The sequence below is a fragment of the Bactrocera oleae genome, chromosome 3 (genome assembly GCF_042242935.1).
Source record: "Bactrocera oleae isolate idBacOlea1 chromosome 3, idBacOlea1, whole genome shotgun sequence".
Classification (NCBI taxonomy): Eukaryota; Metazoa; Arthropoda; class Insecta; order Diptera; family Tephritidae; genus Bactrocera; species Bactrocera oleae.
Window position 1 is genome coordinate 90,017,865 of NC_091537.1, and position 24,898 is coordinate 90,042,762.

The following is a 24,898-nucleotide window of genomic DNA, read 5'->3' on the forward strand; positions in this document are numbered from 1 at the left end:
CGGGCAGCTAAATTTTCATTGCACAAATTTTGCGCTTGCCAGCCAACTTTATGGCCACACATTTGAGCGATGAGCGCTGTGTCAAAGTGGCAACACTATCGCCTGACTGATAAGGTCAACACAAATGATTTATGACTTGTCGGGGATTATGACGCTGTGCGTATTTGTGTTGTGCAATGAAATGTGAGAAGTCTTGCTGAGATGTTTCTTTAATGTGTCTATTACCGCGCTGACTTGAGCACCGCTGTTAGATTAAAGAAGTTTGTGAATGGAACGTCAGTTGTGTTTGTGTGTGTGTACGTCTATGTAAATGCAGTGTGTTGCAAGAATATGGCTGGTGTATATGAAGTGATGTGCAACAATAGCTGCTGTAGGCAAATAGTATTTCAAAGGCTATGGCAATAATGGTGGTGTTTATAATGGAATTTAGCATTTAATGGCGATTTGATTGGTTGCGATAACATTAGAGTGAGTTAAAGTGAGAATAATGCATTAACATACGTACGTTACGTCATATATATTCGTACGTTAATTTGTATGAGTGTCATAATTTATGTTCTCAAATAATTTTTGATTTGCTAGAAATTATTATTCAAATTAATATTAAAATTTTTCTTAGGCAAAAATTATTTTAGCTCGAAATTATTCAAGCTCAGTAATATTGTTTTGATAAAGCTTACATACTATAAATTCTGTTCTCTATATGTTTTCGTTAAGATAATTACTATTTTTTTATGTAATAAATTATTATAGAATAAATTTTATTAAATTAATTTCACTATTTTATGAAATTAATTTCCCTTTAACCCTTATGTCATTTGGTTAAAAAAAAATTTTCTAAAAAATATAAGCTTCATATTCTACTGCTCTTCACACTACCACTTTTAGAGCATACTCTAGTCTCAGTGTGGTCACAAGAATTTCCGCCTGAAGGGCGAAGTATTGTATTGTTTGTGTTGTTGAGTTTGAGTCTGCTATTAGATGCATTTAAATGTGACTTTGAAAAAGATTTTGCTTTGAAAAGATGTAAATATATTTTTCCGCGTACTTTGTTTGTGTGCTTGTTAAAGGAAACTACAAACAACTTTGCGGTTTACCTGAGTCACTCTAGATATCGTGTGGTAATATGTACTGAATTTTTCTAAAAAAATGTTTTCTTCAAATATTAATAGTCAGTGACGATTTAAAGAAAAAAATAATGATAATAACAACGTAGAATAAAAAAAAAAAAATAAACTCACAAATAGCTCTCTTTGAAGTTCAAAAACGACGATTTGACAGCTTTTTTTAAGTTATTCACACAAATACACCGCGGTGGGTACCCAGGTACCCGGTTACTAACATAAGGGTTAATAGATGTTGATGATTCAAAAAGCAAAAGTATTAGTGTTGTTCATTTCTACGGTAGTTCTCTTAAATCGGAAACTAGTCTATTGGATCTTTAAAATTGTATTTAAATGTTATTTTATAAAAAAAAATTCTTCAAAATAACTTTTTTTAAAAATGTAAGTTATATCAAAATTTTTGTTTTATTGCATGGTAAAAAAATTACGATGCATATTACCTATTTGATGTCAAAGAATTTGTATGAGGTTATATGGCAACTCTATATAAAAATAAAATTCAAAGAATTTGTATGAGGTTATATGGCAACTCTATATAAAAATATGTATGTTTAAAACGCATATAAGGTCAACAGGTAATATTGCCTCCAATATATCCTTTATTGCCATTACAACATATTGTTACCAGAAAAATATGATCTATAGGTTTCGTTAGGAAACCTCACTGACTAATCGATATTTAAGTTATAAAGTTAGCCCGAAGTTTGAAAATTCGTGTACTAAGTACGAGGTCCGTTCAAAAAATAAGGTGAATTTTAATTTTTCTCAAAAAAAAAACATATATTAATTTCCTTTTTGGTCCCTTCAAAGCAGTCCCCGTCGAATATAACACACTTCTGCGAGTGTTTTTTTTTTAATCCTTGAAGCAGTTCTGGTATGCCTTTTATAGTATACTCTTGAGCTCTCACAGTCCTTCTTTTTTTTGGCCTTGGCTCTCTCTCTCTCTTTAAACCAATCTGGATCACCGCTGACGTCATTCAACAATTGCTGAGCGATGCTCATGCGATGATTCGACAATTCTTCATAACAATTTGCAACATTTGTATCGGTAGTTGATATGCTGCCGAATCGTCATTTACATCGTCTCGACCTTCTTTGAAAAGCTTGTACCGCTTGTAAACATTTTTTTGACTCAGAGTATACTCACCGTATGCCACTGTCAACATTTCAAATGCTTGTTTTGAAGCAATTAATTCAAATTTAATGAAAATTCTTATTTTCCATTTTTTCGACAGCAGGAAATCGCCAAAAACACGCCTAACTTTTATGCCTCCCACAAACAAAATAAATATGCTAAATGGCTGATACTGTGAACATATGTTCGAGAAGAGTATACCAATTTAACAAAATCGATAATCGAAATTGCGTAATCCGCGCAATTTGAAAATTCACCTTATTTTTTGAACAGACTTTATTTCGGAGCTATGGAAACTTTGACCTGATTTTACCTTTTTAGCACCAGAACACATTATTACCAGAAAAGGACGATGCTTAAGTTTCATTGTTCTATCTCATAGATTTACCGCTATTTTCGGAAAAAAGTGAGCTATATGCACCCAAGTTCACATATTCGGTATCTGAAGGTTTGATAAGTTATAATCCGATATCGATAATTTTTAGACGTGAGATGTCATACCTTGAGGGCACTATTTGCTCAAAGCTGTATTTCGATAACTTCATTGGTATTCGATTTGTATACTGTAAAATGAAAGAATCAGTTGAAATTTAAGTTTTTTTTAATGAAAAATGTCCACTAGGCTCTTTAGTTACTAATTTTTAAATTCCGGAGTAGACCTTATAAAATTGCAATTTCGACAAATTTTTGAAACTATCTCTCTCACTTTTGCGGCTGGCGATCTTTTTTTCTACGTAGGCAGCGCGAGAATTCGCGACATGCGGTATTAAACACGCTTCGGAACGATCAAGTACGAACAATCACAAGCTCGGAGCGCGAATGTGTAAGATTAAAAATTTATTGTAGACGAAGTTCTTAATGATCCATTCTCAAATGTATACAGTCGAGACTGAAGAGCCTAATTTTAATTTTTCATTAAAAAAAATTTAATAAATATAGTTCGAAATTGAAAAAAAATTAATTATTTGTTTATAAAAATGTGACTTTTGCTTATAAAAAAAAGTCGAAAAAATTCAACTTATATCTTAATGCAAAGCTGAGAAAAAAATCGGATACAATAGGCCTTATAGTTATTTTTATAATGAAATACGTTTCTACGCATACGCAATCGTTCAAATGTACTTTTTTCGAGGGTTAAAATTTTGAAAATTTATAACTTCAAAATTTTTCATATTGAGTCAAAATAAAAAAATACGTGTTTAATACTTTGCCGCAAAGAATACACAAAAAAAAGCGTTTTGCATGAACAAATTTTTTGTATGTAAATTTTCCCATATACATAACTCTATAACTATCTCTATTAGTTCCAGGTTTAGGTGTTTTGGTTTTTGAAGAACTCGTCTGGTCCCATCCATATTGCTGTAAGGGACTTTCACTTTAAAAGCCACGCATCTAAATAGTCTAAAATTTTAATATAGTATATACATATATATTCACCATATTCTTCCCATATTATTGTATATTTGCCACAAAGTTGCGTTATAAGATACCCATCAAACAAGTTGCTCAAAATATCAAATTTTTTTTCGCAATTCTTTCGCATTCGAATTAATTGAAAGTATTTAACACACATTTTTCAAATTACTGAACTAATGAAGCGGCGAACCGAGTAATGTTGGGGCTTAGGAGCAACAACCACCAACAACAACAGCACAAAAAGCATGCATAAGATTGGCAGCTGCAACAACAGCAAGCCGCCAAGAGGATATGTTAACAACTGCCGAGCAAAAAGTCCCAACCACTCAGCTGTCAATCAAACGGCAGAAAATCAAGAAAAATATTGAAAATTCACGAGGCAAAAAGCGACGAAAAATCGCGGCAATAAAAATGAGTAAATTCAATTTACCACAGCTATGTGAACCGTTAGTGGCAAAAAGCGCTGATGGCGCAGCAGTTGTACAAATACTATACATTTGTTGTTGTTATTGTTTAGTTTTTGTTGTTATTTGCTACTACCGTTGCATACGCGCATTATATATTGACGGCAAGTGTCAATGGTGTGGTTACAAATATTTGCTTTGTTGTTGTATGGCATTTGTTTGCTGAGCGCTCACCTAGGACGCACTAACCTCAATACTAACAACAACAAGAACAACAGCAGTAACATTGTGTGTACAACTATGTCGCGTTTAAGCTGCAGTTACGGAAAACGCAAGCAAGTTAGCTAAAACAACAACAACAACAATGCAACAAAATACCAAGTAGCAGCACAACTGCAAATTCTAAGCGCAACAAACAAACAACAACAGCAACTACAAGTACAGCGTAGAACTTTGCTGCATCGGCATTTGGGCTGTGGCAACAACGCTCCAATCGCCATAAAAATGTCAACGAGCTCGTAAAACAGCAACAACTATTGCAATAAAATGAAAATGAAAGCAAAAACAAAAACACAACAACAACAGCAACATCGAGATAGCAACAACAACAAGTTGAAAACCAATTCTTGTCGCAATCATTGCGAGAAATTCAGCGAATGTTTGGGCGCAGCAACGCAGCAACAAAATGTTGCAGCACAACAGCCGGAGTCTAGAGCCCACTTTTGCGTAGGAATGCATCGATTGTGCTGGCATTGCGTCTTTGTGTGTGCAAACGACAGCGGAGCTCGACGCATGCGTGGCGGCGACAACTGTGGCTCCAAACAGTCTGCGCTTGCCACGGAGCGCGGCATAGGTATATGTAAGCAAAGAATGCAGAAAAGGGTTGGATGCAGCGATCTGCTGTTGGTCCCACGAAAACGAGTTAATTGATAAAATCAAAGTATTTGAGTGAAGCAACTCGTTGCGCTATAGTAATGAGTTAAATAGAAATGAAATGAAAAGACGTGAAAATAAGTACAATAAGCTCTAGCTTCAAGATTTGTGTTTAAAAAAACAAAAAAAAAATTAAAATTTTCATTGAGGCATTGAGCAAGCTCCGATCTTCTTATAATAGTCTTTTCTGTCATAACCCACAAGAACGCGCCAAATAAGGGAAAATTATTCAGACAATCGTTCAAATTCTGTTACATAACTGTGTTGCTTTTTCCAAAAATACCAGAAAAGTTGAGTCTGAGCAGAGTTAAGGAATTATATCCAATTGGGAATTTCAAAAATCAATTTTTATTTATATTTCGATTGTATACAGTATATGAGTGAGAATGTTCGCCGAAATTTTGAAATTAAACCGGCTCGTCGAAACACTGTTTTGAGAGTGCGTGGGGGAAAAGCTAGACCGATCAACTTGAAATATTCGTACGATCTTATTAGATATATTTGTCAGATAGTGATAAAAGTTTGCAAATGCGTGAAATATTCCTTAAGGGAGAAGGTTTGTATGACAAACTCTGTGTTACTGCCTAGAGTTTAAAACTAAACATGAAAATAATAAAGTATTCCAATTTCAGTGTATACTGTGAACGTACTTCGACTTTACTTTTAGAAGGACAAAATCTAAAAGAAGCAACCACTCGATCATAAAGTCACAACAGTTTTTTTCCAGAAATGCTCTGAACCTCAAAATCTAATAATAGCAGGATTGATTTCTATCACTCATTTGAGGTGATAATGAGTGAGTTAATAAGAAGTTCTTTTAACCAAAACAAAAATTTTCGATCTGTAGGTGTGCTGTCACACTAGTCAGCTGGTTACTCATGATTAATGACTAAAACTATAGAGCTCTAGACGTATAAACTTTCTTACGAAAATAATTTTAGAAATTCAGCTCAATATATTGCTCTTATGTATAACATCGCAGTTCACCTCACATTGTACAATAAACTCGAGTTTAATGTTGTGCTTTGGTGTTTAAGAAACTCTAGAGTTTAATATGAAATACTTTATTCTTTTAAAAAACAACAAAAAACAGTATTCAAGACAAATATTTCTGAGTAATGTTTTAGCATTAAACAGTCAAACGCCAAAATTTTCAATAAACTTGAGTTTATGACAAAAGGCATTTGTAAGTGAACTTTGTGTTGACCTCAACCCAATAAATGTAAAACAAAGGCAGGAACAAACTCTAATATATATTGATTAGATTTGGTGTTTCAGAAACTCTAAAGTTTAACGCGTAATTTTTTACCGTTTTTAAAACCAATAAAAGTGGCGTTTGAGACAAGTTTTTAATTAGAGTTTAATGTTAAACGCCAAAATTTTATATAAACACGAGTTTATGGCACAATGTGTTTGTAAGATTGAGTTTGTGTCAAAAAATGTTAAGAAAAATGCTCTCAGCATCGACGCTTAACGTTGTAATTTGGTGTTTCAGAAACTCTACAGTTTAATATGAAATATTTTACCTTTTTGGAGAAACAAAAAAGTAGTATTTAGTTTTAATACTAAATACCAAAACTGTCAGTAAACTCGAGTTTAATATGCAATTTTTTACCACTTCAAAAAACAAAAATGTATTGTTTGAGACAACTTTTCCAAAGTAGGAAGAAATGCTAAGTGCGAAAATTGCAATAAACTCGAGTTTGTGGTCCAATATGCTTATATGGTTAGGGTCGTAAACGAATCTTTTAGAAAAAAATCGTTTTAGCATCGTACAGCAAAACTTCTTTTCTAGAAAATTGAGTTTGAATGCATAAATATACAGTTATATGCTCAAAACAAGATCCACAGAAGTCCACAGACTGTCTAACTCACAGAAATTCGCAAATCCCACCACATGCTGTTAATCAATTAAAAACGTCAATAAGAAACTGCGATATTTCTGCGCGTATGCTTAATTAATGCCAACACTATCTATGTAGGCAATTAAATACACATGTACATATGTATGCATGTGTGTATATGTGAGTATACGCATTTACGACGCACAGTTAATTAACGCCACAAGATTTGGCTGGTTAATGGTGACAACTTCCATGTAGCAAAAAGTCTGCAATTTGCGTCAAAAGATTCTCACTGGAGGGAGCTGGGGGCCACCAGGGACTGCCACACACACACACACATATATATAAGCATGTTGCATAGCAGCGTTCAACTGTAAACATATTTTTATGCATTTTTTCATTTATTTTGTGCGGTTTTCGATTACAAAATTCACACGCCGATTTGCTTTTATAACGGTATTTGTAGCTGAAGCCCGATTCAGCTGCAGAATTTCATGCTTATTAGCCAATATGAGGATTTTATTATCACATCGCACACAGGCATACGCGTATATATATATATATATGTATATACAGTCTTTAGCGTTAGTTGTTGCATATCTTATGGTTTCTTTGTGTTATTCCACGAATTTGCATAAACTGGCATGTCATTTTTAATTGCTCAACCCCCTGCTGACAAAGTTGACAGTTGTTGGGTGCCGCAATTTGCTACTGATTTCAGGAGTGTCGCATTCGTTGCCGCTGCCGTTCTGCGACTGTTGCAGCAACAACATTTGACAATTGCGTGATGTTGCAATCAGTCTTGGTCTAAGCGTCTAACTGTCTGTCTCCGTGTCGATTTGTCTGTCGCTGCTCAGCGCTTGTCTATGCGTTGATTGAACAGCATGTCATGGATTCATACTCGTTGAAAAATATGCATGTTGTGGTTAATATTTTTGTGCAACAATTGGCAAATGGTGACCAAGTGTCTGCTCGCCGCAAAGTGCGTTCATATGCAGCTATATATGTCAATGTATGTGTGTATGTAAATTTTATTGCTATTAATTTGTCAAAGTTATTTATTTAGCATTTAATTGTGCGAGTCGATGTAGTCGTCAACGTGTTCAGATACAATTTAGTGATTGACAAATTATAAATTTTGTCGATGATTTTAGTAAAAAATATTTAAAGTACAGCAATATTTACTTCCGCATTCACAAAAATTATATAAGAACCATATTTAACAGTTGTAAGTGATCTGAAATATTTCTTATATTTTTTTTCAATAATAAGAACTCAGATTTCGAAAACATAAGCAGACCAAAACTAATTCACTGCTCTTACTAGTGTTGCCTTTTGTGTTTCAGGAGTAGAGAAAAAAAACAAATATTATTGGTATCGAAAACTTCAAAATATTCTCCATCCATCCATGTATACACTTTTGCATGCATTTCAACCAATTGTCGAAGCACTTTTGCAACTCTGATTGAAGAGCCTTTAAAAGATGCGTTTTGAACGCATCAACAACCTCTTCAGTTGAAGAAATGTGCTGGCCTTTAAGTTTATTTTTTACGTACGAGAATAAAAAGAAGTCATTCACCGATTCATCATCTGTCGCGATGTCATAGACGTGTTCGAAGCACTGCTCTCGTATTTTTTTTTTAATTTCTCTCGACCAGTTAACACGAGCCTTTTTTCAAGTGATTGACAAATTGTGTGGAATCCAACGTCACGTCAATCTCACGATAGGTCACATGACTATCTTGCAATATCAGTATGCTCACAGCATCAATAGTTTCTGGAAAAGCAATTGATTTTGAACGACCTTCACGCAATTCATCATGCAGTGATCTACGACCTTGATTGAATTTACCATACCACAGATACACATTGGGCCTTGAAGGAGCTTCATCGCCACAACTTGAATTAGGTTCGTCAATGCATTGTTGCTGAGATAATCCAAAGTCGTGGGATCAACTGTTCAAATTTTGCTAGACTGAGGTTAATACATTTCGGTAGACAAAACTTCAGCGAACCTATCGAAGTTGCCGGGATTGATATCAGCCGCCTTAAGAAACTTGTCGTAGACTCAGAACGCTTTGTCTTTATAGAGGTTGGCGAACTATATCTAGAAGTCTGGGAATCAAACAGGCCCAGCGTTCACAAGTGGAATCCCATGTTACCTTTGGTGTGAGTATCAGCCCTGTGACCTAATCGAACCTAACTTTGCATCCTTTTTATCTAATTCTTGGTGTAATATTACAAATGAACGTTTTCACAAGTTTATAGAAGATTTCAAAAGTTATAAATGTTACACATTAGGCAGGTTTGAAATGATCTCACAACGGCCGAGCGCTTATAAAAGAACGTTATTTTCGGTTAATGTCGTAATCAATTTTTGATCCGATATTGGTACTATAATCAAATCGATTTATGTGATTTTTAGCTTGTCTGAAACAGGCTCAAAAGGGATTGACTACAGTAAAAAGAAAGAGATCAATAATAAGAAAGAGAGTATTAACATAATGAATGATCAGTCTGGATTTCTTCAGAAATTTTGAGACAGAAGAGAAACATAGATTTTTAGGCTTGATTTTTGGCATTATTGGCAAGCAAAAGGCAATATGGTCATGGTGGAAGAGCAAGAACAGAAAATAATCACAAGAAGAAATTATTAATAAAAAGTATTTTGTGAGGTAGAGTGCATATACTATATAGATATATGACCCAAAACTAAGCTCGGAATCATTTTGTGCTGCTATGATTTGATATGAGTATATTACGAGTAGTTCATTTAAATCTATATATTTGTTATACGTGCTCATACAGTTTATCAACACTTTTGGAGCTTAAGAGTATAGTGTGTGATATCATTTCATTTATACATATTCAATAAATGCATCACCATTAACTCTCATGCATGAAAAAAATAATTAATTTACACACATTTAACTATGAAATCAAAAATACAGAAATATTCCAATCTTTGAAGATTACGGTAACAGCCTGACTGAAATAAATTAACCGAAACGAATTGGATGAATGAATCCAACGCACTACTTTTCATTTCATGTCTGCATTTTTCAATAAAAAAGCAACAACAACAGCAAAACAATTTAGTAACTCTGCATATAAACAAGCTCGTTTGTCTGCTGCGAACAGCCGATTTATCTCGTGTATTTATGTTAATTTTGTAAGTGGGCGTGCGTAGCGCCGTCGTGGACGAATTTTTACGGTGTTACAAATTTTAATTGCCACCACGAAAACAATGCTGTGATTGCGTATAACAGTTTCTTTGTCGGTTGCTGCTGCGCGTTTTCACTTTTGTCGTTCTTTCATCGATGAATTGCATTGCACCGATTAGCTTGTAAATATTCGATACGATTGCATTGTATTATTTAGACAAACAATAGTGGGCTAATGATTTCAAATTGTCGGATAGCAAGATGAAAACAGTTGTTAAAAAGTATTTGTAAGATTTTTTACTTAGTTATGATAATTAAATAATTTATGTGTATGTGTAAGATAAAATGAGGTGCTCTTTATGAAAGTGAAAGAAACGAAGCAATTTTTTTTTGTAAATAACAACACGAATATGCAGCGACAACAGTTTTTGTGATACTAACGAAAATGCAGGTTTCAGGAATTGCGATTGGAGTCATTATAAATGGCTCGAGAAGTTTTCGCATTTTTTTTAGCACCTTTCTACTAACACCTAAAACATCGAAAGCAATTATTGGCAACACAATAAATTTCGCAGCTGCGCGTTTAAATTACAAACACTAAAAATTTTAACGCAAGCAAATAAAAGCTATGAGAGACAAAAACAACTTCCAATAACATGTTGCAAGAGCAGCAAATCGCGCTTTGCACTCGAGTGTAAAATATTTTGTTGCAATTAATATGAAAGCGAGGCGTCTACAAGCACTTGACACGGACACATACACACATATGCTTACGTTGAAGATTTTCCGAGAACGCGACCATCACATGACAAGCCAAAACTTCTCGTACAACCAAGTTGCTTTTCTCTGCGCTGCTATTTAAGCCATAAATTACGCATGAGTCGTCAATATATGGGCACGCCGCGCTGCGCGGTTTGCGCTAGACATGCGAAGTACGGAAAAATGCAAATCAAGCAAATATGCATAAGCGCGCATAAATACAAAATCAAGTGGAAAAGCGCGCGGATAATTACTTGATTTCTAATCGAAAGTGTCATTGCTACAACGTGTTGCATACGCCCCATCCGCCGTTTGAACGAACCAGTGCGTCTGCGCGTTAAATTGAAAGTTTTGAAAGTCACTGATAGGCGCTCGCTTGCTACAAATTTATTGCAAGCCGATAAATTATTGGCATAAAATTAGATTTTATTGATGGAAATTGCACTGCGCCGCCGCGCCGATAGCGCGCAAGCACAAGCGCGACGTTAAGGTGCCGCGTACGTGGCGCGTACAGAGTTTGACTGCAATGACGCGCGTCAGCCACGTCAGCAATGCGCGCAAATAACGTTTTAGTGTCATATATAGCGCGCGCGCCTGAAAGAAGATAAATGCAACAACAGCAGCAGTGGCGCCAACTGCCGTTGACACTATATGTGCAATTTGTTGTCAAACGCTGTCATAAATGTCAGCGTATCGCTCAGGTCGCAACCGCATGACGAAGCGCTGAGTTGCAGAGTGACAAAAATATTTGCTATAAAAAAATAAAAATATTTTTATAAAAACTTATATTTTGTTGCTGACAATGCGCGCAGCCTGGCACTCGACACATTTGAAATTATGTCAACTGCATTACTGTTAGCGCTGTTGTTGTTGTAGCCTACAGCTGCGCTAGACAGGCGGACGCGTGACGCATGCGCAGCTTAAAAAATAAAAGCGCAGCGCAACACGGTGTGCCATGTAAAAATTTGTCACCTTAAACGTAAAAGGAAGTGGCTGCCAACAAGTTGTGCTCACAGCGGCAGATAAACAGACAGACAGCGTGACAGCGAAAAAATGTGTGATAGTGCGCACAAAAACAAAAAAAAAAAACAAAGTACAAAAAAACATTTGAAAAGTCAGCGGAAAAATTTTTATTTGGAAAAACAACAACAACACAAATGCCAACAAACAAATAAGCAAGCAAGCGACAACAGCGCGAATTTATTGCGTCTGCGTGATGCCGCAAAATGTCATCGTAGATCACGCAGCTGTGCGCCAACAACAACAACAAAAACAATATGATTATTGTTGTTGCAGCAATGCTTTTCGCGCTACAAATGTGTGCATGCGTTTGTGCAACAGCTGTAATGAGCAGCGTTAACGCTGGCAACACAAAGCAACAAAACATAAACCGGCAACATGTTGACATGCTTAGCTAGATGCTGCGGGCACATTTGCTGGTGTTTACAACCGCCACTGCATTTTCGAGTGTATAAGTACATATGTGTATGCAGATGATACATACATACATAAATAGTCGTGTTTGTTTCTCACCAATCGCCGAGTGTTGCCGCCTCTTGACACGCATGCGCACAGCTCTCGCGCTTGCCGTTTGACATTCAAATTGTTGATTCTTGCATGCGGCGCGCATTCTCCACATCTTCTTCTGTGTATTTTTCTCTATTTCGTGCGCCGCCGCTGCTCAAATGCAACTTTGCGTAAAATTTATTAGTAATGCGATACTTTTCGGTGATTCTTCGCACTGTTTCTATGTAAGTGGCATGTTGAAATCCAGCACCACTGCTGCAGTTGCAGCTTCTTCATGCTTTTCAAGTGGGCTGGGATGGATTTGTTTTACTATTTTTGCGCATTTTCTTGCCATTTCGGTTACTGAAGGTATGTATGAAGACTAAGATACTAGTGTTTCTACATAAAAACATATGCGTATATACCATATATATATGTGTGTGAAAACATATCAAACATATCTTTTCAACTGCACACCTATTTATAAACTTTACATTTGCTGTCAACGTGCTCGGTTATTGCTTGTCATGAAGATTTTGTAACAATGTTGCACTAGTTGTTTGCTGGCGCGTTTTAATTGGGCCAACTGTCAGCTTTGACTGAAAATATTTATGATTTACAACACACACGCGTCTCAGATATGAAAAGTTAAAGTTATTTTAACTACTCGTAATAAAGTCACTAAATGATGATAGTTTGTTTTTTCAAACGCGAATTTTAAATATCGACAAACAGGCAAAGGCATATAAGCTCCCTTTTTTCCAGCGTCTAATTCTAGTGTGATGACTGCTTTGGCTAGTTCATCTGCTTCATAGTATATTACAATGTCCTGAAATCCATTGTCGGTTTATAGTGAAATAGGATGCTAGATCCACTAATATATCAAGGCATTCTTTCATTATCTTTGATGAAACCCTAAGCAGCTGAAAAGACACCAAATTCCATTCGATTATCTGCGTACCTGTTCACCTCACCCCTTTCCCACTCTTCTCTGGAAAAGAAGGCAATATTAAAGACCGAATTTAAGTTCAATTCTCTAGGATTTTGAAAATCCGCGGTATTGGGTAGAAACGGGAACTTACTAAGTGTCTTAAAATGCCGCTATTACAGCCGACTAATAGAGAGCATTCACACAGTTATCAGCTGAAAGTTTGAAATATACGGTAGAAGAGGTGATTTGAACCAGAAGTCCATTGCTTGTATCTTCGCAGACAGATGCGAAGCACTCAGGAGAGTTTCCGTGCCAAAGGTTCAAACTTCCAAGCGGAAATAATAGGCAGTGAATTGTTGAAAAACTTCTATAATTTCAAGTATGAAATAACCGATATTCTAGTTCAAACAGACAAGCACTGGGTAATAAAGAATTGAATGTTTTTTGTTAAGACAGTGACTTGGCATCTTTATTGTCTAAATTTTTGGAGACAATAATACAAATAGTATGGAGAGTTTTTCCGAGTATTCGGTTCTCACATACAGTAAAAGATAAAATTATAGCAAAAACTTTTCTAACAGCCAACGATCTTCGGTAAAAGATGGCTACTACATTCGATTACTAAAAGCTTTGCCAAAGATGGCATTAACAAAAGCGTTTGGCTCACAGAAGTCAAAAACTTTTGTAGTTTACTTAAAGAGAATAACGGTAGGAATATCCACTGATCAAATATAACTAGTTCTCACATGGAGTACATATGTACATACTGCTCGATTTCAACATTAGTCTGAATTTAATTACGTTGTAAACTCACATCACCTTTTTTGGAGTACAACTGCATTGAGAGGATAGTAATTATTGAGTAATTAATCAGCAAGAATAACGCCATGACTTGTTTTGAAGGTTTCAGGATACTTAGGAGCTACGTGTTATTGAAAATGCGTTGGAAATATTAGTTGTAAATATCAGCATAACAGTGAATTCTATCCTCCTTACACCAAATACACCAAATACATACATACGGCAACAAACAGCGAACTAAAATTTTCAGAAAAGCGTAACACTCTGTACTTTTTTTCACACCGCTTTCGAATTCACAGTTATATTGAAAAAATAGCAAAATTTTTCTTGCAACCACACCAGTTGCTACCCCAGTAGATATCTTATCTGTTAAAAAAGCAATGCAACCGTGACAATGAGAATGACAACCCGAAGAGCTACCGTATTGCGGCGCCGATAGTTGTAGGTTGGCCATTCGGTTGAACCACGGTGGCAGCAAGCTGCTGGTTGCTACAACGAACGGTAGCTACTAAGCCACGGCAATAACAATAATAATCAACACCCACACAATGCATGCCGCAGCAAAAACAAAGAAGAGCAAAACAGCAAAGAAAAAAATTAAAAAAAAAATAGAATAAAACGGAAAGAAATAAGCAGAAAATAATCAATAATCTAAGTAGAAAATATAGAAAAAAAAAATAAAGAGAGAGATGGGAGGATAATAGTTATAAAATGTTGAAAAATGGTGTTTGATTTGGAATTTTTTTTTAAATAAAAAATTAGAAATGTTAAATAATCTGAGCAACTATTTCAGTTTCATATTTTGAATTAAATTTAATTTTTTTTAAAGCACATTTAAGCTTATACATTTTTTTTATTTCAACAAATACTACGCTCATTTGTGATTAATATCAATAATTACTCTTTGTTTTAGAAAAAACTTGAAATTTATCCTTTTATTTTTAAAGATAATTTTTAAACATTTTGAAATTTTCAAACATATTTTAAAATATTTTCTTTTAAATCTTTTTATGTTATTTTTTCTTAAATTTTGAGTATGTAGAAAATCGTTTTTTAATCTAATAATTTTTTACGGAAAATACAACGAAAAAAATTAAATTTTCTTTTCAAAGATTAAGAGAAATACAACGAAAAAAAGTAAATTTTTTTTCATAGATTAAGAGAAATATTTTTTAAATTTTAAGTTTTTTAAATCAAATTTAAGTTTTTTAACATTTAAATAAATTTTTTTGTATCTATTTTTTATTAACTATTTTAGCGGCTAATACAGAAAACATAACCTTTTTTTATTATTATTATTTTTTTTTTTTTGGTTATTATATTTAACGGCGAATTGATTTAATTTTATTTATTTTTCTGATTTTTAATTCATTCCTTAAATTTTTAAATATTTTATATCTTTTCGTAACAATTTTACAAAATCGTATAAAAAAAAAAATTCCACATCCTATTTGTCTTCCTGACCACCCTACTGCAACTCTTTGACTGTTGATAGTAGATCTTTTCATTTGATAGACAATAGAATAGAAAGTCACTTTAGTTCTTTGGTTGCACACAGAGGACATTGTCGTTGTGACAAAACGGCAAAAAATGCTGGCAATGCCATTATGGACAAAGCAATGCAGAGAATGTGTAGCAACAAGTCACTCTATATGCTCACAGAAATCTTCCTACACCAGTGTGACTGTCTGTCTGTTGCCTATCTGTCTGTACGTTCTATGTGTTGGAAGCCACAATTCATTGTTGCCTCTTTTGAAAGATTTTTTTGTTTTATCACAACGAACTATTCTAGGTGGGTAATTCGAGGCGAGTGACCAAGTTGTTGGCACTTTGAGCTGAAGACTGCATGGTTGAACGATACCACTTTGTTTTGTGCATGTTTAGCAACAATGTTGCGGACTTTAAGTGTTGCTTAAATGTATTTGATTTTGTAATGAATGTTGAATTGCTGTAAAAGTGTTAAATGTGGGCATGTTGTGCAACAATGTTGCTAAGCTATGTTGCTGAATTAAACAATTTGAAGTGGGTTTTATCAGCATAAGAAAACCCCGGGAATTGAGGTTAGCAATTACTTCTTGAAATAATAATTTGAGAGACCTTTGGAATAAATTGTGGTTTCGCGATTTTCTATCTTGTTTTTGTTGAAGGATAATTTATTTAATTTAAAATTAAATAGTTCTAGAATTTATCTAACAATCATCTTGTCTTTTTTGTGTTTCTGAAACTTTATATTTATACCATGAACAGGGTATATTACGTTTGCCATGAAGTTTGGAACATCTAAAAGATCTGAGTCAGTTTAGCCATGTCCGTCTACGAATACTAGTCCTCAGTTTTTGAGATATCGATTTGAAATTTTTTATACGTCATTTCTTTCCTAAGAACTTACTTATTTGACGGAACTGATGATATCGGATCACTAAAAGATACAGCTGTCATACAAACTGACCGATCAAAACCAAGTCCTTGTATGAAAAACTTTTTAATTTGACAAGATATCTTTACGAAATTTGTCATAGATTATTTTCCAAGGCAGCGCCATAATCTTCAAAGATATTGTTCAGATCGGACCACTATAGCGTATAGCTGCCATACAAACTGATAGAAAAAAATTAAGGTAAAGATCTTTTTATACTCGAATATGCTTTAGGAAACGCACCAGTGAAGGGTATTATAGCTTTTGAGTTTTCTAAATACCCTAATTAGAATACTAAACCCTAAACTCGAGTTTATGGCGCAACATAAACATACTGTAAACCGCAATCTCTGCAAAGGAAATGCCTTATAGTAATTTGTTCGGCACTACTACTTAATGCAGATCAATTTGTAAAAACTTCCGTCATTAACTTTCTAAAATAGGTTCTGAGAAATATCCACTCCTGCCAAGCTAATTACATGCTTAAAAGATTTCTCAAAATTCCCAAGAAAAGCATTTACAACTCTCCTACAAATACCAAACGTTTTAAGTGACTTTTAACGGTTTCAACCGACCATAACCTCAATAAAAAGCCTTTACAAATCCACAAAAGCCAAAGCTACCAAATAGCAATTTGACTGCCTTTGCTTAGCCTATTAATGCTGCTCTATCAGGGAGCCAAGTTGAAAAGTGCTACTGACCAAAACGTTTTACATAGAAATAACTATTGCAAGCAAAATGGCAGTGAGCGGGCGCCTGTAGCAATAAAATTAGGTGCTTGTGGGTCTGTGTGTGTGTGTTAGTCAAGTGGTCGAGTAACAATGTCACCTATGCATATATAAACCAAGTGTGTATTTAAGGTGGCATTATGCTTTAGTACATAATAACAATAGTAATAATAAAATAACAATGGCGCATAGCCAAGGTGCCACAAGAGGCAACAACAGTGGCAGCAACAACATGTTAGCTGTTAACTCGGCATATGGCTGGGCTTTGTTGGCGCACAGTTGTTCATATTCGCAGAAAATTTGCTTACGATCATGTCAAGTGACTTTTTTATGCTCTGATGTGTGTGTGTGTATGTGTTAGTGTGCGGATTTATGCTTTTAAGTGTCACGAAAGCTAATAGTTTCTGTGCACTTTTATGGCAAATTAGTTTACAATTTTCAAATGTTGCTTTCCAAATGTTATGGGTTTGTTGCAGACACCACACGGAATAAAAGAATTCAATGTAAATATTTAAGTAGTTCGGAGTAAATGATCAGTACTCTAGAAGAGTTGACACCTTCTTAAACGAAAAGTTCGTATATTTGGTCAAAGAGTGCAGAGGCTTGAACTGAAATCTTCTTACAAAAGTTAGGGATATAGCACAGAGTGAACTATGTCATACTAACTAAAAATTTTTAACAGTATCAGCTGTTGGCTGACGTGACAATGGTGGAGAAGAATTCCATGAGAAATGTTCATTTAGTAGAATATTTATAACATCTGATCAAATTTGACCCGGACTGATGATTATTAATCTTGCGATTTTTGAGGTAGGTAAATTAGTGTTTATTTGACGGATGTTTGTTAACGACGCAAAAAGTTTTTCTGGGCATTTTTAACATGAAAAAAAATGTTACAAAGATTGTGCTGAAATTTTGTATTTTTATGGAATTACGACTACGGAATCGTTGAAAATGTTGCAGAAGGGTGTTATGGAGTCTACTTTATTACGAACAGGAGTATTTGTGCGGCACAAAGTATTCAGTGGCGGTCCTGAAATTATCGAAAACTTTCCGCATGCAAGTCGTCCTCCCACCTCTGTTCATGACGACAATATGGGAAAAATTCAAGACACAGTGCTTAAATATCGTCGTGATCAGAGCGATAGCAGAGGCCTTCTCTTATGAATCGGCTCAACACATTTTGGTTAATGTTTTGGGTATGCAGCGTGTCGATACTAGACTCATGTAGTCGAGTACAGGTTGCATGAGATATGCTTGAATACATAACTGAGGAGACTTTACATTCATTAACCGCATTATTATTAATGAAAAAATGATGCTTTAAGAATACGTCGTCGAAACTGTCCAACAATCTAACGAATGGCGCTCCAAAAATGAGCCGCAACTTAGAAAACCGAAATTCGCTAAAGGCACTGAAGGCCATATTGCCTGAGGCTTATAACAAGCGTACGGATAAGTGAATTAGGGTTGGAAAACCGACTAACCTTATTTATCCCTGACACGATCTATCCACAAATGTATCGAATTTAACTAGTAGATTTAGCAACAAAACTGACACAGGAGCACTGTCGAAAACTTTCGAATTTTTTATCTGTTAAATTTTTCAACACTGATATCGTAAAACCCGCCAAAGGAATGAAGCGTGATCCTGTCACCAATTCTGATATATCAGTTAGATCCCTTAAAAAAAGGAGGCAAAAACTAGTACTCTTTTCGAACGCAAGAGTTGAAGAGTACCTTCGATTAAAGCACACTTTTCATAGTCGTCTTTCGTAATCGTATACAATTAGCTTCACAAAGTCTTAAGCTCTACCCTTTTATACCCGATTAGAACGTCGTTTTATACTGATTTTATTTTGTAATTTTTACACACTATCGAATCTATGGATGAAATAATTTTGCTAACCGGACATGTAAAAATATATACTGTGATGGATATTGATTAAAGAAGTTGTTGTTGCAAGCGAAAGCCGCTTTTTTTCTCTGGGAGACATTGGCAATCTTAAAGAAATTAATATTGCAAACTCGTAAGCACATCCATGTTTTATTGTTGTTTTTTGGTTACTAGCAGTACTGATAATTTTATATTATAGAATAGTCTTTTAAAGCATTTCATTGCCACTTAAAGCATAAGGAGAGCAGAGAAAAATATTAGATCGACTCAATGAAATATTTTAAGTAGACAAAGTATAACTACTTGTACTTTTCTTAAGTAGCAATTCAATATATGGAAACTATTTTCAATACTTTTTTAAATATTTTATATTTTTCTTTGAATATTTGCCAAACGAATACGCACTGATGGCCTGGAGTGCTTTGTTTTAACCTTTTAAGTGTTTGAGCAAATAAAATAAGTTGAAATTGTTTCCCATTTAAATTTGCTGGCTCTAATAAACCTGATTAATTTCATAATAATTCCATTAAAGATACTTCAAAAGCTTTCAAATTCAAGTGAAAGAATATGAAATGTGAAAAGTAAATAAACGAAAAAAAAAGAATTACAATCATGAAATTAATAATTCAAGAGTAGCGCTGGCCTCGACAGTGCGTTAATCAAAAAGGAAAAGAAAAATAATTAATGCAACAGTGAAAGTTGCAACAGACAGCTAAGCAGTCAAGTTGCTACATTCTGACGGTACTCAAACAAAATGCATAACAGACAGGTGGACGTATAAAAAGAAGACAGTATAAAGGGTATTCTTACTTCAAAAAGTACTGTGAAAATATGTATAAAGGATGAGGACAATATAAGCTCCCTTTATGTTCTTGTATTTTATTGAACAACTAGCAGTGTTTGTTAACCCTTTGAGAAGTACAGAAGCTACGGAACGCTTGTGAATAAAATATGAGTACGAAATACGTAATATAATATATAGATCAAGCTATAAAATTCCAAATTTTGTTTAGCTTTATTAATTATCACATATATTCAGACATAAACAGTAATTTGGATTACTGGTTTATTAGTTTCTAACATTTGAAATATATATGTATATAAACACGCCTAAGTTAACACCCTTTATTTTGAGATATGCACAGTCATATCAATTATTAAACTATAGAATCTCTGGTTTATAGATAATATGAAATTATCCAAACATTTTCTCGAATACATAAACTAACGAGGATTGTCTGATAAGTCAATGCCTTATGGAACCGCACTGCAATCAATTTGATATCAGCAAGAAAGCAAGCAAATGTTGACTAAGAGTTGACCTACTGCATTATTATTTATTGTTATTGAACCAGTCGTCGCCAAACATTTTGTCTGGTCAATAAATGCCGATAAAATCTATTAAAAGCAGGGAGCCAGTCGGTGTGGTGGCTGCAGGAAAGCACCAGGCAATAAGGACAATACGGGAAATGAAATAGCTGATAAGATTGCCTAAAGTGACCTCCGCTTAACTAACAAACCAGTACGGGCAATATGCATGTCGCTAAAAACGAGACACAATGAAATTTCTGAAAGGGTTGACCAACGGATCAAGGTGAGATGGAATGCATTAAGTACATGCGGGTTTGTCAAGATCTGTCTAGAAAAGACTGCAGGATGGATGTTGGCCTAGCAAAATTTACTGGCATCACATACGACCCAGTAAAACATATGAGAAGATGGGCATCAATAACGATGACAGGACAGGGAAGTAGGCATGAGAGAGACGCTGGATCACCTCCTCTGCTTCTGTCCGGCTTTATCTAGAACTTGTTTTACACATCTAGGAGCTTCGCAGTTCAAAGGACTGCATGAAGTATCAAAATAAGATATCAAGTTTCTCTTAAACTTTACGAATTAAAGTGGACATCCATCTGGCATTATAAAGAACCAGTAGGCCAATGCATGGTTTGGCAGACAGTCAGTACAACCTAACATAACTTAAGCCCTATCAAACTATAATCCTCCAGAAACGACTTCTCAAGATATTTCACAATCGGAACCTGGGAACCAAACACAAATATCTTTCGAGTTTTGCACAGTTCAAAAATAGTTGCCCAGCTATAGATTCACTATAATGGCAACGGAAATCACGAAAATGTGCAAGTAAAGGTATATCTCGTAAATACTACATGATAGATTTTCGGGAATTAAGTTTCCAGTTACTAACTTATGTATGTGTAGCATATTCACAAGCGCACTTATCAAGCTACCCTCATACTTCTGCCTGCTCATTCGGTAGAACTTTTTCTTTTGTTTCGAAGTGTAGGAAGAAGCATAGAAAATTATAAAGAAAGGAAAACAAAAATGTTTATAGCCACTTGCTCTACCAAATATGAGTATGCGTCTGGTGCAACAGGTCAATTGGAACACGTAGCAGCATTTGGCTATAATTACAACAAAAACAACATATCAAGCATGTGTGCTTATGGTTGTAGGAGAGGTAAGAATTTTTATGAATGTTTGAAGGTACTGCAATTTATGTAGCAAAGTGTTAGCGTTTTTTGGGGCACAAACGTATAGATATATGCATATATACATGTGTACATATATATAGTTGCATGCACTTGTTTTTGTACCGCAAGGCTTTGCTTTATCGCTCGCTTTATTTCATAAGGTCGACATTGATGCTTTCAATGCTGCTGCCAATGGAGTGATCATCTGCTTTTCATCTCACCGTGCAACAGACATACTCGTATGAAATGAAATACGCAGTGGGTGAAAACACTAACAACAACTTGTATAACATGTAAGTGTGTGCATCAAACAGTTAAATAAGAAGAAAAATTGAAATAAGACGAGAAAAAACGTTACATTAAAGCTATAATACCCTTCACAGCTGCATTTTGTATAGCATAAAAGGGTATAAAAAGATCTTTATCTTGATTTTGACCGGTCAGTTTGTATGACAGCTTTATGCTATAGTCGTCCGCTCTGAACAATATACTTGGAGATTATGGCGTTACTTTAGACAATAATCTTTTCGAAATTTCTATACAAGAACTCGATTTGGATCGATCAGTTTGTATGATAGCTATATGTTATAGTGGTCCGATATCGGCAATTCCGACAAATGTGCAGCTTCTTGTGGAGAAAAGAACGTATGGAAAATTTCAGATCGATATCTCAACTTCATATACCCTGTTCAGGGTATAAATATTATATTATACAAGACAAGTTAGTGGCTTTACAGCTCTTCACCTATACTTGCACAAGCATAGGTATATTCCGTATGCAAGTGCTCATGCATCATTGCATTTTCGAAAAACACTTAAGCTTAATTGCATGCATTGAATGCAAGCAATCACGCGTTCGCTCACGCATCCAGCGGTGAGAGTTCTTCTTATGGCTATTGTTGTTGTTGTTATAGTGCGCGCGGCACGAGTGTAGCAGCAGACGTGCCACAAAATGTTCCATCAAGCAGTGCATGTTATATTTCACTCGTGCAACGCAATTGCATATATGTATGCAACTTGTTGTTGTTGCGAGTACTTTAAATTGTGGCATGTGCAATACTCATGAAGTTGCATTTTGAAGAGGTGAGTAGGTTGATACTTTAAAGTATATTATTTAAACTATAATATGTTTGTATGTACATATGTGTGTGTATGCGTGCGCGTATAATAAATGTTTTATTAAAGAGCTTTTAATAAAGATATGAGAGTTTTAAGTGATCACTGTGTCTTATACGAAATGAAAAGTTGATAGATTGGCAATGATAAACGCCTGGCAAGAATCACAAGTGCTTTTAGGTTATGTAGGTGCGAAATGTATGCATTAGAGTTAGCGGTTTAAGAAAGTGCGATGAGAAATCTGGAGTTCTGAGCTCTGACTTCAGGTTTCCAGACAATTACAACACAGAATTAAGTTTTAAGTTCCGAAAATTGTCATGCAGAGCTGAACTTTGAAGGAAACTCTTTCCGGTTTCACGTTACTGAATTTCGAAGTATGTTCAATAAGGACTCATCTCTTGACGAACTGATTATATGTCACAGAAATGAGGGTCCATCAAAACTCGTTGCTGAAACTTCTTGTCTCAATTTTCTGTCAATCAAAAAGAAAACCGGTTAACCAAATTCTATCTTAGTTACTAAATTCCTTCAACATAAACGAAATATTTCGTGCAGAAATAATATCAAAGAAACAAAGTTTAGTAATACCAAATCAGAAGCCTATAAATTAGTTTGGTCCAATAAAGAGTAGTATATGCGAGCTCATTCCAATGGCATTCGACCTTACTTAATAGAAACATACTTCTATTTATATCCGACCCGTTGTGATTTGGTTCCAAGATAACGAACTCCGCGAAGGATTTGTCTCACAAAAAAGCTGTAGTCTAGCAAAACATCGACCAGACCACCCTATTTGACTTAAAAATTTCTTGCAGTCATTTTGGATGTTTGAGAGGAAAACTAGATTATTCGACTGGAAGTTCGAATGAAAGTCGAAAGATATGACATGATAGATAAGACAGACAATAGAATTTGTGTTTTGACAATGCTTTCCAGCGACAGCTAGCGAGATTTTGAGGAGGTCCTCAGTCACTACTTGGTGTCAACAGAGCTTCATGACTACACTCGAAATTAATATGGGCTCTTAGGGGCTGGGATAGTTTTCAAGTTTGGATCTAAAAGTGCAGTACTATAAAAAAAAAACATTTAACAGAATTCACTGAATAGCTTGGAAGCCAATTTGGGTTTAATCAATACCACTAATATACCTTCCAATATAAAACAAATACAATTTTTTAGTCCAAATAAAGCTAGATATTATTTGGATTTCGATCGATATTAAATATTCTGTGGATTTTTAGACTTTTCATATTTGTTTTCATTCACATGTGATTTAAATCTGTTAACCCCGTTTATGTAAAATAAAATTTAAATTATATGTGTATAACAAAATAAATAAATATGTGTATAACTGATGACTTACCCTCACAACCATCAGATTCCTCCTTCAGTCCAAAATGTCCTTCGGCACATTCATCACATTTGAGACCCGTTACACCGGGCTTACACTGACACTGACCACTATCGGGATCACAAAAGTCTATATCCTCCGCGCCGAAAGGATTACAATTACACGGTAAACACTTCAAATCGACATTCGCGAAACCCGCGTCACATTCGTCACACTTTTGACCGGCGAAACGCGGTTTACACAAACACTGACCATTCGTGCTGTCACAATAATCACTATCCGAGCCATCAATATAGCAATCGCATGGCTCGCAGCCTGCCGAGGGATCGCCCCAGTAGCCGAGCTTGCAGCGCTCACAACGCCAGCCTTCGGTGTTGCCGCTAAGGGTTGGGGGTGAAAGAGAAATTTATATCAATGAAATACTAAAATTTTGCCAATTTCTACTCACTCGCATATGATGCACTGTCCCGTGAAAACATCACAAGGCCCACCATTGCAATCGCATGGCCGGCACTGTGAGCCCAACTCCGTTGAATTGCCGTAGTAGCCGTCGTCGCACATCTCGCAGTGGTCGCCAGTGTAGCCAGGCGGACACTGTGTGCAAATATATTCGGAATTCTCCACCACACCGTATATGGGGTTCAGGTCCATGATGCTATAAGTCTTCAACTGGCAACTGGGCGAAAAGTTGTTACTATCCGCCAGTAGAGGGCAAGCGCAGCGTTTGCAGTCGTGTTCGGTGCCTTGCAGCGGATTGCCGTAGTACCCCACTTTACAACGCTCACAACTGGTCGAATGAGAGAAAAGAGTGAGTGTTAATGCATTTATGGTGAGTATGGTGAAATGCATGTAGTACAGACAACAACTAAGTGGTGGCT

The 24,898-nt window shown here is 35.3% G+C and overlaps 1 protein-coding gene across 2 annotated transcripts in view; it reads right to left on the reverse strand.

The window, feature by feature from the left end:
• wb (wing blister) overlaps positions 1-24,898 on the reverse strand; it is a 189,574-nt gene that overhangs the window by 96,601 nt on the left and 68,075 nt on the right. For both annotated transcript variants that reach the window (XM_070107196.1, XM_070107197.1), the window contains exons 4-5: positions 24,469-24,807; positions 24,033-24,400 (exon numbers count right to left, since the gene is read on the reverse strand). In XM_070107196.1, the coding sequence (XP_069963297.1) occupies positions 24,033-24,400; positions 24,469-24,807 (707 nt within the window). The remainder of the gene's footprint in view (positions 1-24,032; positions 24,401-24,468; positions 24,808-24,898) is intronic.